The 15,877-nt window shown below is 40.8% G+C and overlaps 1 protein-coding gene across 3 annotated transcripts in view; it reads right to left on the reverse strand.

Moving 5' to 3' along the window:
- lamb2l (laminin, beta 2-like) overlaps positions 1-15,877 on the reverse strand; it is a 76,037-nt gene that overhangs the window by 45,275 nt on the left and 14,885 nt on the right. For 2 of the 3 annotated variants that reach the window (XM_078170277.1, XM_078170276.1), the window contains exon 2: positions 9,647-9,726. In XM_078170277.1, the coding sequence (XP_078026403.1) occupies positions 9,647-9,689 (43 nt within the window). In that variant the 5' untranslated portion in view covers positions 9,690-9,726. Of the gene's footprint in view, positions 1-9,646; positions 9,727-13,453; positions 13,681-15,877 lie in introns of those variants that run through there. The other variant, XM_033629340.2, reaches the window with a different exon arrangement.

Below are 15,877 nucleotides of genomic sequence, written 5' to 3' on the forward strand. Positions count from 1 at the left end.
ATAGATGTGCGTTTTGCAATTAGAGTGTGTTTGTGGGATGTTTTTAAACATGAACACCTACAGATTTTATTGTAGAAATGACAATATAGCAAAACAATAACCCACATGTAGCAGCAGAGGGGAGAGGATGCTTAAATTATCAGTCGCCATTTTAATGCTGTGAAAAATGCCTTTCAAATGCCATTCAGCAGAGCAGAAACTGGATTCACTTTTATTCACCATAACCTATGAGCTATTTTCAATACATTTTTCAGAGTAATAAAAGCCATGAAGAGGAAATAATGTGTCCTCCTATGAAATGCAGGCCAAAACACTAAATGGATGAGGTACTGTGGAGGTAAGGTTCTGTTTGACAGAAAGTCAGCCTTAATTTAGAGGCGCTTTTCCATACTGGGAATGTTGCGGTCTGCTAAAATTGTGAACTTGGTGGGAATCTTTTCAACAAACCAACACATATGCCTGATGGACACATACAGTAAGAGTTACTGTGCTCTTTGCGCAGGACTACTGAACATAAAAAGAAAGCAAGGCTGAGATGTGTGAGTATGACTTGAAGTAAAGCCAGTTGTACTGTATATGTAGTTTGACACCAGCTGGTTTACCAGTGTGTGATTAGAGCATAGCACGTGGCAATGTAACATACACACACATGCACACAAAGCAGATACACATAGGTGGAAGAGTCACAGGTAAACACACCCTGTGGCATCTCTCTCCTGTATACAGCACTATGGCAGGAATGCAGGGACAGAGTGGAAAATGTTATTCATTAGAGAAAATATTCCAGGTGTGAGCGTGGTGGACGCAAACACATGCTCTGGTTCTGCATGTATACACACAGACTGTAGGCTAAAGAATGGTGGCCACAGGACCTGTGCGCGCGCACACACACACACACACACACACACACTCTCTACTAAAGGCTTGTCAATAGGCCTTCAAAGAGACACATGGTAGGCTAAGGCTACAAATTCCTTCCTCATCTTGGATTAGTAATGCAAGAGCACAGTGCCACAGCAGTGCAGGTGAAAGCAGGAATGTATGCGTCAGTTTTCACATCCAGTATTCAGAGTCGATAACAAGTGGCAAATCCAAGTTTTGTTTGTTTTTGTTTCCATCTTTGGTTATAAGTGGTGTTTCTGCACTGCACTTCTCAGGGGTCAAATGTCAGTCACTGAATGTCATTTACATGATACTGAATGTTTGGCAGATGACAGTCTGTTCTTTTTCTGTTCAGACATGCTTGCAATCGTTCATCACTATTTCTACCTAACAGATTAAATCAACTAGACTTACCGCCTTGTGGCTGTATGCCTCTGTCAACCAGTCAAGTTGCAGTTATAGTTTATATCTCACCAGACTCTCATGTAGCCATGACAGTAGACAAAGCCTCACATAGGGCTGGGCCCGGCTCAGAATTATGTCAGTCAAATCAGATTTGGCCGTTTAATATGAAAATTCCACAAATTTTTTTTTTTCTTTTCGTGTTAAGTTTTTGAGTTTGTTCAGGCTTAGCAGGGCGTTCAGTGTGACAGCGGCATTCATGTAATATAGTAAACAAGCACTGACGTCAGACGCTACATAGCCTAAAAATGTGGATGCTTTACACACGTGTTAATCCTGACAGCACAGAGGATCTATACAATCAGCACAGTTTTAAGGTGGACACCCAAGATTAGTGTCTGAGATTCATTATCTGACCATGTGTTTCTCCTTCTGTTCCTGAGTTTAATCTGACCTTTGAGCTTTTGGATGTGAAACATCAACACTTCATCATTTTATCCAATTAGACATTTGTGTGAAATTGTGATATAATTAGCGTATGAATTAATGAGTTATGGCCAAAAACATGTTTTGTGAGATCACAGTGACCTTTGACCTTAAACCTTCAACCACCAAATTGTAATCAGTTCATCTTCAAGTTTAAGTGTAACATTTTCAGTTGTTTATTGGCAAAAATTGATGTCTGCATTCATAAATATGTCATCATTGGTGTATTATTACCTCCACCAATAATCTGACTTATTCTCGTAAAAGGAGAATTTCGAATTTGTTTGTACATTGTGCGGGTAGGTCGTCTGGGGGGTTCCATAATGTTTCGCCATCTTGAGAATACACCCGCCAGCAAGGGACATACAGCACCGCCTTCGCCGTTTTTGTTGAGAGCCAGGCCAGCACTGCGTGACTGAGAAGCTGAAGGAGAGGAGCATGAGACGCTTCGCTACTACCCTGGCAAATTTGAAACAAAGTCCCACTCTTTGAGCATATGCAGCATCACAGGAGACGGAATCCTCGTTGCCAAGAAAGCTCAAAAGGGAATCAAAAAGGCAACGTGACCGGTGAATTAAAAAAATGAGGGTCAACATCAGGGTAGCCTTTCCCAGGTGGAAAGAGCTGCTGAAGAAGAAAGGTAATGCAATCACAGCTAACATCGCCAACAGCGGCTAACAGCTAACAGCTGCGCCGCTAACAGCTGTTAGCTGCGCAGTGATGCGAAGGGAGGGATGAGGTGTGTGAGGTTGAGCCACTTGTCAGTTGTCAAAAGACAAGACGTGATTGGTTTGTTTCAATTTACACCCGCCCCAACAGTCTTAAGTTGTAAACACAGCCAGCATGGTGAGGAGGGGGTTTGTCAACTTGCGTCAACTCGCGTGTGTCTGTGTAGGAGCCTGAATGAAATACTCCATGAAGTATTGGATGACATGGTTTCATCATGTTATCATAGCTTTTTGGTACACAGCGGCTACAGTTGTTGCAATAGATATTTGAAACAGTGAGGCGCTACAGTGTGCTATCCGTTTGAATGCAATGTATGAGTTCAACGTTAGATGGGAGAAATTACTACACACTGTGGCTTTAAGTGGATGTTCGTGCCAAATTTGAGAAAACTGCCCAAGACATTCACATGAATGGGACGGACGGACGAACAAATGGGCAACTCGAAAAAATTCATTCATCCATGTCTCAGTGAACACAAGGACGCAGCAGTCCCTCACTCCTTGGTGAGTGGATCTCCATAGTCGGATGTATTCCATTTTCGTGTCCAGTGAGCGGACATCCGCCAGAAGGACACTGGGAACAGCTGGTTTGATGGGGTTAGCTCTTAGCCTAGCTAACCCCTCCACGCTTCCCCCGCTCCCGCGTCCTGTCACAGCGCTGCTGGCGTCTCCCTGTCGGGACAGCTCCAGGTGAAACCACGGTCGTCTCAGGGCTAGCTCGACGTAGCAGGCCAAGCTTGCTACACATCCTGAGCTCTCTTGGTTGTAGCGTTAGATCTCTGCAGCAGTTTCTAATGTCTGTTAGAAACTCGCGACTGTATTGCACTGATGAATTTACTTCTTGTTGCATCGTTTCTTTCTTTTGCCAACTGATTTCCCTGTTGGAGCGGCTGGAGGTGGAAGCGGTGGTCCGCATTTGTTTGCTTTTGTTACGGAGAAAAGTTTATATCCACAAGGGTCCCTGTTACTAGTTTATATCCACAAGCGTCCCTGTTACAAACCTGTTTGTTGTCTCAGACTCAGGGGTGGAGGGTGTGGGGGGTGGTTACGTGAGCGGTTACGTCAGTCAGAGGCCTCCACGTGGGGAAGACAGACAGGACAGGAGAAAACTCCGACCAATCATTGCATTCGGTCCGAATGCAATGATTGGTTGGAGTTTTCTTAGAACCATATGAGAATGGTATAATGATGAGTTTTCATCTCTGGTGGAATTCACTTACAATTTAGTGTGCTATCAGCGTATTAATAGCATTTTAACCTAAACAAAGAAAAGTGTAAAATTTCCAGAAAGGTAAGGGTTGCTTTAACTGTATGGTTCTGCTCCACCTCAGCAAATTTAAAAAATCCAAAGTTTACATTCTTAAAATCCAATTAACATAAACGAGTTTATATGCAAAATATCCACTATATTTATTCAACAAAAAAAGTTCTTGAACAGTCCACTAAACAAACAAATTAAAACTATGATTTGTAAAGTTGTTTAAAGTAAAAAAAAGTCAGCCACTGCATTTTAAATGATCTCACTAGTTTTGTGTCTTTTAGAACAGCTCAGTGGTGTGTAGAGGTATTACTTCCGGTTGCTGAGGGGAGTCTGACGTGCAAATTCACAAAGAATGGACTGCCACTGCTGATAGCACTAAGAATTGTGCATCACTTATGCATCTGCTGGGTCTCATGGTCCAATTCACAAAAGATACTGTGCAAATGATTTCACAGCCCAAACATGCCCATAAAGTTTTGGAGCTGAGTGCGCCAAGACGTTATTGGCACTGCAGTTAAGGGTGCATTTTACATTTTGCAGTTGCTTTGATAATGACTCAGCTTCTTTTTCTCTTCTTTTTGCAATCCTGGGTGGGCATGTCTGCTAACGAGTTTATCTGAACAGTCACAAATGGAAGTGTTCTTTTAGAAAGTATTCAAATATTAATTTAATTTTAATAGTTGTTAGAGGTTAAACCTAACACTTCCTGATGATTTTTCACATTAAATGCTGACAATTTTATGTGAAAACTCTGGAAGAAGTGGTGCATTTAATTCATGGTAACTTAACATTGTTTATCTATTCCTCCACTGATCCATTCATTGTTTCATTCATACATGTATAGCAGCCTTACTCAATCTCAGTTGGCAGTTTCCTCCCCCCAACACACACAAGTACAGTCTTCTTCCAGTTAATAAGTAACATAGAGATTGACCTAGATACCTGCGTGTAGGCGAGCTGGGAAAGGCAAGTGCAATATTCTTAATCAGTCTTGTTCAAAGTGTGTGGGTGGCTAATGTTAAAGAGAATAATTTATCTTTAACTGTGATAGAGGCACTGTTAAGTCTCCTGAGAAACCCAAACACAGGTGACCAGGGGACAAATCCCATCAGTTAAATAAAGCACATTTAACAGTGGCTGTGCACTACGTGTGTGTGTGTGTGTGTGTGTGTGTGTGTGTGTGTGTGTTGTGTGTGGCCCATTTCAGAAATGCTCCTCAGCCTCCAATTAACCTGTGAGGGACCATTCTGCCTGCTGTCAGTAGCCCATCATTACTACACATTCCACAAATACCCCAGATTCTCACAGTTTCCAAATCCTACAAGCTGACCTACTAATAAGCTGCATGGAGCTGTTATACTGCTGGAAAACTAATGCAGAGTGAAACAAATGTCCATGTTGGTCAAGTGTGGATGCATGGCGATGCTTCTGTGGACAATTAGGGAGGCCAGGCTTACTGATGATAATGGGACAATCCCAAAGTACAAATCACAAAATCTCTTATTGTACATGGAAAGAAATCACCTTGTTTAATAAGCAGATCCATAACCACATAATACAATAATTAATGTCTAAAATGAGTACGTCATTAAAAAATAAGTCTGGTGATATTCTATATCATTTCTTATTGTCAATAATTCCTATGAAAAGACCAAAACTAACAAAGAATTGATCATACTTTTATATTTAAAGCCTGATACGACTTGCTCATACAAATCACTTAAGATTGCTTCCTGAACAGTTCACAGTCAGCAGATGGTTTTAATAGTTGTTTTGCTTTTAAATTCATGCTGAAACAGATGTCGATGACAAAGGCACCCTTTAGCAGACGCACCAGGCTTTCAGCTAACTCCAATATCAACCACCCGCTGCAATATTTGACACTGAGAGCAACTAATGTAGTATAAAGAGCAAGAATATCCTCATAGGGCGGGAGGAAGAGGAGGCAGATGGGTCAAATAAAACAAACCAAAAGTGTTTAATGTAATGCTTTGTAAGTTTTGTACCGTTGTAATGCACTGATGTTGTCCCATTAACATTACTGTTATGTAACAAACACACTTAATTAACCCAAAACATGATCTAACCTCACTAAGTCTAACTCAGTTAGGTTAACTAGCCTAACTAAGGGGTTCTGTTACCTAAAACTAACCACGACCAATTCTTAAATTCAACCACGAGTTACAGTGTGTTTCAGCTGGGTCAGATAGAGAGGCTTAAGTGTGCCCTATGTGTAGCTATGAGATGCCAAGAAGCACAAAGCATCGGTATTTGACATCCTGGGAATGAGAATGAGTTGGCTGAAATCACGTATCTACTATTATAAAATCTTGTAATTTGTTTGTAGTGCGTTCACACCCCAAACAAACTACACAAGAGTTCACATGGAAGCTGACTGAGACCCTCCCTTCCAAGAACGATTGTGATTGGTTGAAAGAAATAAAAAAAAACCCGCTGCGTTTTTTTCTCCAATCTTAAAGTGAGAGTCGGCGCAGCCAGACCTTTCTTTTCTTGAGAAAGATCTGGTGAGCGAGACTATACTGTAGGTAGAACTGAAAAAAGTGAGAGATAGGTTAAGCTGCAGTTTGATAAGTACATTTCACATTTCTATATTATACAGTTTTTTTATGAGAACAAAAAGACGGATCCAAAAGAATGTGTTTGTTGTTGTGCCACACCTGCTGCCGCCTTTAAATGTGAAATATTTCACTAAGTTTAAATATAATGTGCTGTTGTTGTTGTTGTTGTTGTTAGTAGACTCATAGCCAAAGGAAATACTTACAGACTCATACTATCTCTGTACATTGTCATTAGGTCTAATCCATCATTATGTCATGCACGTTAATCACAGGATTGAGCTCTAACACACAGATGTTTGTGCTGGATTGTGTTTACTTGAGGGAACAGGAAGTGAAGGTTTTAAGTGAGAATTAAACTCTCCTCTCCTGAGTTGATGTTGCCTTTCAGTCCAGTCAAAATGACGGGTTACAGGACCCTAAAAGATAATGCTAATAATTATGATGTGCTTGATTCACCACCATATAGAGAAGAATACCAGTGCATTGCTTGTTCGAATGCTCTGATCTGTAAACACTCCCTGTAAGCTTTTTAAATTGTTGAACAAACTCAATAAGCAAAGCAAATGGCTCATTACAATGTATTGTAACAAGGTGTTTACAAATTAAATTAACAAAAAAATAAAAATTATATAAAATGGTATTTTAGTGGTGCAGAGTGGGAACAGAGCACCATGGAGTGCCTTTCTTTTTGAAAGTCAGACTGTCAGTGTTCTCTCTCACTTCTACATAACAAGTGAGCTCCATTTAGCGATATAATGGGCTCTAGTTTCGCAGACCGGGCGAGGCGGGGGCGCAGCACACCTGTGCTTCGCCAACTGGGTGTGGCCAGGCGGATTTTGCAAGTTTGGCACACCGTGCTCACTGGCGCAGCTACTCCTCTTTCCCACCTCCGTCCCTCCTACCTGCGCAAGTCGGAAAGAGGGAGGAGAGAAGGCGTGGAGTGGGTGTTACACACATCACATCAATCAAATGAGCCCCTCTCCTCGCCCTTAAATGCGCTGCACGAAGGCGTAATGAGAGTTTACTCAATTCGCCATGGCAGAAGAGAGCAGCAGCGTCACGGCCAAACTTCTCCCAGGAGGAAACTGATGTTTTGGTCCAGGAGGTCCAAGCTCGCATTGTCCGAATATACGGAACTGCGAGCAGACCTCCACGGGCTGATGATGCAAAGGTAGCCTGGGAGGAGGTCACCACATTTGTAAATCAATGTTGCGTTTCTCTCGTGCGCACGCGCTCTCTCTTTCTCTCTCGCAGTCTCACTCGGTTTCTTTTCTTTTGGCTTTTCTAAGATGACAGATGCTGAATATATACTCCCTATCTGATGCTGTGGCTGTTTGTGGTTGGCTGAGAGGGATGTGAACTCATTAGTTTATAGCTGTGTTAATCAAATCAGGTTGGATTTCCATTACGTGTGCCAAACGGTGCCAATCCCCTTTGATCTGACATCAGATGTGACGGGACAGTCGATATAGAGATACATTTATGTGCTGATTGCAGATAGTTGCATTGAATAGTGTTTTTTGGGGTATGTATTGCATTATTAATGTACCTGATATTCTGGAAACCTGCCTGTGAGGTTTTGGTGACGTGTGCGCACTGTCCGCCGGTCAGCAAAACTTCAGTTTACACCGGCTGCACTCCGCCTGCGCTGACAGTAGACCTGGTTTCAGCTGGCGAGCTTTTAGTGCACCTTCGGCAAAGCCTTTTGGCACGAAACTGTCACTGCGCCAAGCTGGATCTGTCGACACCTCCACCTGCTGCGCTGCCACACCCATCTCAGCGCACCTCGGTCTGCCAATCTACCAAACTGAGCGCGCCTCAGGTTGCGCTGCTCGAAACTAGCTCTGCGTGGGGTTCACCACCCTGCGCTGCGCCAGGAAACTAGAGCCCACAAAGTCAATTTTCTGCGGTGGCTTTATAGTCTCCATCTTTTGGCCACAAAATGCCAATGAATGACTCTCTTACTGGTAGTCCAGACATCAAACGCCTGTGTCTGCATGACAGCAAAAGCGGTTTAACTTGTGGTGTGGTCTGCTTGTATCCTTCTCTTTGTACTTCAGCTGTTCAGAGAGTGAGTGACATAGGAATCTCACGGTAATTCTCTATAATACTGCTGTACAGGACGCCTCTCTTTCTTCTCTACCTATCTGTTTGTCATTATTCAAAGACCTTGATCGAGCTAGGGCATATTTTATATTGCCTGACTTAAATGCCTGACTTTTAAAGATTGTTAGATTGTTTATTGCTAAAAAAGATGTGTCCTATCTGTGATGCAATAAAAATATATTTTTCTTAACAAAATGTAAGGTAAAGTGATTCTATTATATTTTAGTGCCTTTATAAGAGTTTTAAACATATAGCCTACATATTTTGAGGATTATAATATCGTGAATCACAATCATTTTGGCCAAGATGATTGTGACATGAAATTGTCATATCGCCCCATGACAAGCGGATAGTAATGTCCAATCATAGTCATGCAGCGTGGACATTATGACCTGACACTTATCACTGTTACTCTGCTGATCATGCCCATGCAGTCTGATGCTGCAGCAGTTGACCTGACACTGTCCATGCTCTTCATGACAGAAGCTAAGTTTCCTGTGTTTGCTGCCGGCCTGCAACCACTCTAAGGAGAGCCTATTCACCTGATTTTGAATCGCCATTATGTTAGGGCTGGAGCTCTCTGTTTGAGGAATATGGACAGTGCTTGCCACAAACACAAACACAAACACACACACACACACACACACACACACCTACACATGTACCACTAAACACAACAAACAGCACTGGGTGTAATGTGTCCTATTACAAAATAAATTCTTATTCCAAGTCAAGACAACAATTTTTTAATTTGGCGTTCCAGATGTTTTATTTGGTGTGGAAAAAAGAAGGAAGCCAATGTCGTAAATGAGAATATGAATCAATGAGTGAAAATGAATGAACAAACAAAAAAACATTATTGTACAATCAGTCAACAATAGGCAGGACTTGAACAATCAGATTTGACTATGTAAATTCTTATGTGGGGACAGCCCTTTTTATTCACACACAGTGCTCATGTGTGTTACCAATCTTGCTATCCTATAAAGGTTGCCTAACCAGATGGCTTTCTTATTGGTTCATGATCAGCCGATGGTTTTCAATAGTTCAGGTGTTGAATTCGTGCTTAAATCACATACTTTATCTACTATGACAAAATTCTATATAGAACTTAACCAAAACCTCCATTTCAGGTGGCCTCAGCCCGAATGAGATATGAAAGCAATGATAAAAGAGGCCAAGGACAAAATTGAGGTACTCACCCAGCATTAGGAGGCTCACATACACAGCCATGATGGGTACCATATTGCCCGGATACACAGACACCAGGCTGTCTCTCTGGCTGTAACAAACAGACACAATATATTTCAGAGAGTGACAATACCATCTTTGGAAGCTTCATTTAGTAAAACACTGTATTCATCCCAGGTTATCAACATTGGCAGTTTACATTTTAAATAAGAGGTATTGCTACAACAAATGTTTCTGAAAATTGACAACAAATTAAGAAGAAACTGAAAGTGATTATTTCCATTAACCCTAAGTGCTATGCACTATCTGCCAATGTCAGATGAGATACAGGTCTTAACAATGTTCTTGTTTGTTTACAGTAAATATTATTATTACTACTGTGTTTGCAAAGTGTTGTGGTAATGGCTGGTGCTAGAATACTACTCAGGATGATAACTGGAAAACTGTCGCTGCTATGTAGTAGGTCAATGGTTTCCTTTAAGGCAGAAGGGTCTTGATTATGTTGTGATGCCAAACAGAGAAAAGGCCTCTTGTGTACTTAGGCTCCACAAACATAGACATCTGCTCACTGAATAGGACAGACCACAGTGTACGGTATGTGTGTTTTTGTGTGTGTAGGTACACACATTGACAGGTGAGAACAGACATTGTTCATGTCACACGCACTAAACCAATCTGACCTCAGTAACAAATAAAAGTGGTTACAGGAAGGTAAGAGGACAAACTAAATGAGAAGACTGTTTTCACTGCCAGGATTGCTTTTGCAAGTTAAATAAGCCATTTTACTCAGAGAATGAAGTGCTTTGTTGTCTAACAAAACAAACAAAAAAACAAAAAACGAGTCATGTCTTTAATTTTAAAGAATTTCTCAAATAGCTTAACCTGACTCATTAATCTAGGTTCATGATCTAAAGCTGGTCTCTGTTGGAAGCATTTTTCACACTCTGCTTGGCAATAAGAGGTCAATGTGGCCCCACGCTCACACTGTCAAAAGCAGAGGCACTGAGGAGGGACCCTACAATGTCTCAACACTCAGTTCAAAAGATTTACATGTGTATTAAGTTGTTGACTGCATCCACAACAATAAGGTATTTGTCTTCTTGATACGTAACATATATAATGGCTGAATAAACTTGTATCCCAACTTCCAGTGTAAAACTGTATGCTAATATTTCCTTTAACGTTGAGGGACACAGTTTGCTTCATCACTATTCAAACTAAATTAATTTTGTTAGTAGATCAAATGTTTCTTTTTGATTTGAGATAATTCTCCTGCTTCTAACACCAAAATAAATCCTTAAAAAAATCTATTGGCTTAAGTAAAAAGCAGTCAGAGAGCAAAGGCCATTCTGGCAGACTCTGAACACCCTCTTTACCCTCTACAGTTCGACTGCTGCCATCAGGGAGGAGGAACATGTTCTGCAGGGCCAAATCAAACAGAATATCTGAGATCATTTGTTCCCTCAGCTAATGAGTTTTTCAATAAGCTGTGAGCTGAGTTGCTATTGCATATTTTAACAAAGAATGGATGGACTCTTGGTGCTTTTGTAGCTCACTGCAATTTGATTATCATGACATCTATTAAATCTTGTATGTATTTACTTTTGTTTATCTATTGTATGGTGTGTATTGGTTGTGTTGGCTGCTGTTTGCAAACCAATTGCCCATCAGGGGCATTAAAGACCACCAGTCCAAAAAATGCATGCAAGAGAAGTAGGTGTTGTAGTTACATAGTTTTTACAAAAAAAAGAGCAAAATATGATGTTCTCTGAGAAATTAACTAATTATTAGAGTGCTACAAAACATCTGGAGCACATGGAATGCGTCCCATGTCTTTTTTACCATTATAATCCTATTGTCCAGTCAGTGTGAGACAAGGGAGCAGGCTGACTCCAATCTTCTTTGTTTTTTTTTTTTACACATTTGTGTTGTTTAAGTTAATCTTGCTTGTTGGTGGTTGATTGTTGCTAGATGGTTCAGGTTAGCTTCAATGTAAACTCCATTGCTTATAACCAGCTGGCAACGGACGTCTATATTATGTCAGAAAGACTTACATCGGACAGACGTTAAATTTTGGTTGGATTGAAAATCAGGTTGACAATATTTTAAATGCCTAACTACATTAGAATTTCACATTATAAATGATATCTGTGCCTCTGTAGCAAACTGCAAAGCACATTTTTATGCAGATGACACAATTCTTTATGCTTGTGCACCACTGATAGAGGAAGCTGTATCAAATCTTCAGTGTGCATTTGACTGCGTGCAGAAAATCCTTAAAAAAAAACCCAAAACCTTATACTGATTTTAAATAAACCTAAAACTAAATTTATGTTATTCACAAGGTCAAGGAAATGTGATGTTGATGCCTACTCCAACCGTTCCTTGAATGGCACCCACATTCAACATGTTACAGATTACAAATACCTTGGCATCTGGCTAGATTTAAAACACACATGCTTAAGCTCACAGAGAAGGTGAGAATTAAATGGGGTGCATTTGGTCATGCTTCTATTTAGAAAATAGAAGGACAATTATTCAATCAACTATAATATCAGTCTTAGATTATGGTGATATTGTGTCCAATCCACACTGAAATCCCTTGATACAGTCTACTGTAGTTCTCTCTGTTTTATTACTGGGGATGGTTTTAGAACATACCACTGTGACTGACGTTGTATGGACGTTAACATTATGATATTTTGCAGACGTTGTGTTATGTTCCCCATACCTTATCATTAAATGTTGTTATTCTATGTCAAGAGACTTTTGAAGGCGTTGGATTTTAGTCATTTAATAACACAACTTAAAACCAACAAAATATCAACGTCAGTTGTGGTCAATATTACTTGCAAACTAACGTAGGCATTAGACATCCTGACATCAAATTTTGGTTACCCCATGTCACAACCAAATTTCAATCAAATATCAATGTCTAACAATGTTGTTGGTCTGCTGGTAAATTCCCAACACATTATATTAAGTTGTTAATTAATAACTGCTGGAGATAATTCAATACAAGTTCAAGTGCTGCTTCATGCACTGTCACAGCATTTTTAAAACAGAGGCTTTTTATTTCTAAAGATGAAAGAACAGAGCGAGGACAAAAGTGAGGAAAAATGCGGGAAACAAAAGTGGAAATAGAGAAACATGGAGAAAGAAAACAAAGTGCAATTGATTCAAGCTTAAAAATATAGAGGAAAAGAGTCAGAAACTGAAGCTTCCCAGGACTCAGGTGACCTAGAGATGACACCAGCTATAAAATGATAGACAGATCTTATGCAGTAATATCGGGGTTAACACTAGTACCAGTAACTTAAACACCACCACAGGCCTGTTGCAGAAGGGCAACTAGTAAATGATTTAACACAAGAATATTACAATATAACCTTCATGCGTTTTACTTAATGAGATCTAAAAGCCGCTCAGAGACCTGAATATTGACATTTATGATCATAAATAGCTTCAGTTATCACAGCAATAGTGAACATTTTTTAAATGAATGCCACAAGCCACTTACAAGAGAAGTGAATAACCACCCGCTGCACTGTTAAACTACGACACCATTGTTACATTTTAACAGCTAAACAGTTAAAAGAGCTTACAGTTTAGCCAAGGGTGACCTACAGAGGTGGTGACAGCATAAGGTCACTTTTAATCAAAAATCTTCACTAACTAATCCACCAAAATTACAACAATATAGAGAGAGTTTCAGCTGATGTTACAAAAAATAAGTAAAACACTGAGAAAACAGCGCAGCAAAAGTGAAATATTCATAATCGATCCAGCATTATAACTAATTCTAGCTTCATACTCACACAGCCACAGATCACCTCACTCTCCTCTGCACTGCGTGGTCAAAACTGCTCAGTCCGTACGCCAATTTCGTCTGACAGTGTGTGTAGAGTCCCGTATCAGTGTGCACGTGAGTAGCCCCTGAACCCCAATGTGTATATTTACGCGTGCATGCACATATGTGGTGTGTATGTGCGCCAGAATGTGTAAAACAAACTTGAAAGCCCAACTGACGGCAGCGATGTAAAAACAGAGGGAACGCCGCCGGCCAATGGGAATACAGAGTGCAGGACCCCCCTTCATTCCTCTCCTCCCTCTGGCTCCCTCCGTTTTGCCCTCCCTTGCTCCCTCCAGCTCGTCACTGGGGCACTGGGGTGAATGGACAGCTTTTCTTATTCTAATGCCTCTGTCACTCTGAGGGCCACTGGCTGAAAGAGGGGAATGGTCTCTAGGCTTTTGGAATGCACCACTCCTTTCTTCTGGACACTGAGGGAGAGTGAAGAGCGAGAGAGGAGGCCAGAGAGAGAGAGAGAGAGAGAGAGAGAGAGAGAGAGAGGGAGAGAGAGAGAGAGATGGTTAGAAGAAGAAGAGAGAGAAGAGAGGAGGATGAAGGGAGGAGAACACCCACTGGAGAAGGCAAAGAGGAAAGAAGAAGCGAGAACTGACACTGTCGGGGACACATATTGGCTCTTCGGGGTAAACTAGGCCACAGAGCTTCTGTGCAGCACCACCACATAACACCACTTTCATGGCGTAGCAAGAGGAGCTAACCAACAGATGAACACTTCACCTCTACTCTGACCAACCCCAACTCGCTCTCTGCACTGAAACTGCACTCTCACATAACAGGGCTATGTTGACATTTTGGGAAATACTGACACTTGCTTTCTGATGGAGAGTTAGATGAGAAGATTTGTAATGCTGTCATGTGTGTTTGTGCAGTGTTTCCCCTCAGAGTTTTTCCAGCAGCATGCTGACGTGCCTGACTTTTATTTTGTGCCACTGTTCGATACTGAACATGTTCACTGAAATGAGACGAGCTTTAGACATATATTTTTACACAATTGTAGATGTCACCTAATACAAATACAAGTTACCTACATAATATCCAAATAAATCAAGACATTTTTGAGTAATGACATTAAAACCAAAAATTGTGATAATAGCCCCTGGTCTCCCCAAATCAACCCTGCGTTTCCAGTCACAGACAAAACAGCTCAAGTCCTTGAGAAATGAAGATATCAAAGAGCTGGTACACATAAAGATGCCATGTCTGTCATGTGGGAACAATACAGGACAAAACATAGCTACATGCATACAATGTCAAGAAACAGTATATCACAGTATATCGCAGCCTCCACAGAACTGTTCAGTGCAGTGTGTGTGTGAGCTGGACGTCAGGTTAGCAGTAAACCATGAATATAACAGTATTAAGTGTAGGCTACAGTTTTTAAGACCAGTGCAGTTATTTTAGCAGTGTGTAAAGAACTTCTCTTGTGAGTTTTCCATCATCTGATCAGCTTTTCCGATCAGTCTTCAAACTATTTAGAACAAATAGTCTTCTATAACATTCGGTGGCTGATTGATCGGAGCACTCTTATCTGGGGCTGTTAGATTTATTATCCTGGCTTGTCCTTGACTCTGGCTGCTTAGAGACAACAAGTAGAGACAACCATTCCATTGCATATGGGGAGATTTTCAAATTGCAGTGGCACTAATCATTAAGCAGTGGTGCTGTGCCACTGCTAATAAAAAAAAGGGGAAACAGCGGTATGTAAATATAAAGCTAATGCAAGCCGCTAGTTAGCTTAGCTAAGCACAAGACAAGACATTTTTAAACTTCAGTTTTTGTACCAATTAAACAAATGAGATTTTATAACTTGTTGATTTCAGAGCTTTAGCAGAGGTGGTGGGCGTATTTTGACACTGATGGGATAGAGCCAAGCTAGCTGCTAACCCGCTGTTTACAGTTTTGTTCTAAGCTAAGCTAACTGGCAGTAGCGTCATATTTTACGAACAGACATGAGAGTGGTTTCAATCTTCTCATCTCACCCTACACAAGAAAGTGAATAGGTGTATTTCCCAAAGCGTCCAACTACATGTGCTGAAATTTAGTGGAATATCTCTATTTCACAATTTGATTCAAGTTCAGCATGTGAATTTGTGCAGTTTCATCTTTGTCACCTTTGATTCAACTGAAAAACAAAGGGTGTGCGATATTAGCGAGGTTGAGGCATCAGAACAGGGCCATGGAGGTCAACTCTATTCAAAAATTCAAAAGGTTGGAGCAATTGCTGTTTTGACTAGACTAGAGAAAAGAAAGAGAAAGAAGTGAATGGGTGTGTGTTTGTGCCCATGCATATAAGATGTACAGTACAGGCCAAAAGTTTGGACACACCTTCTCATTCAATGCGTTTTCTTTATTTTCATGACTATTTACATTGTAG

This window comes from Epinephelus lanceolatus, chromosome 8 (genome assembly GCF_041903045.1).
Source record: "Epinephelus lanceolatus isolate andai-2023 chromosome 8, ASM4190304v1, whole genome shotgun sequence".
In the NCBI taxonomy this organism is placed as follows: domain Eukaryota; kingdom Metazoa; phylum Chordata; class Actinopteri; order Perciformes; family Serranidae; genus Epinephelus; species Epinephelus lanceolatus.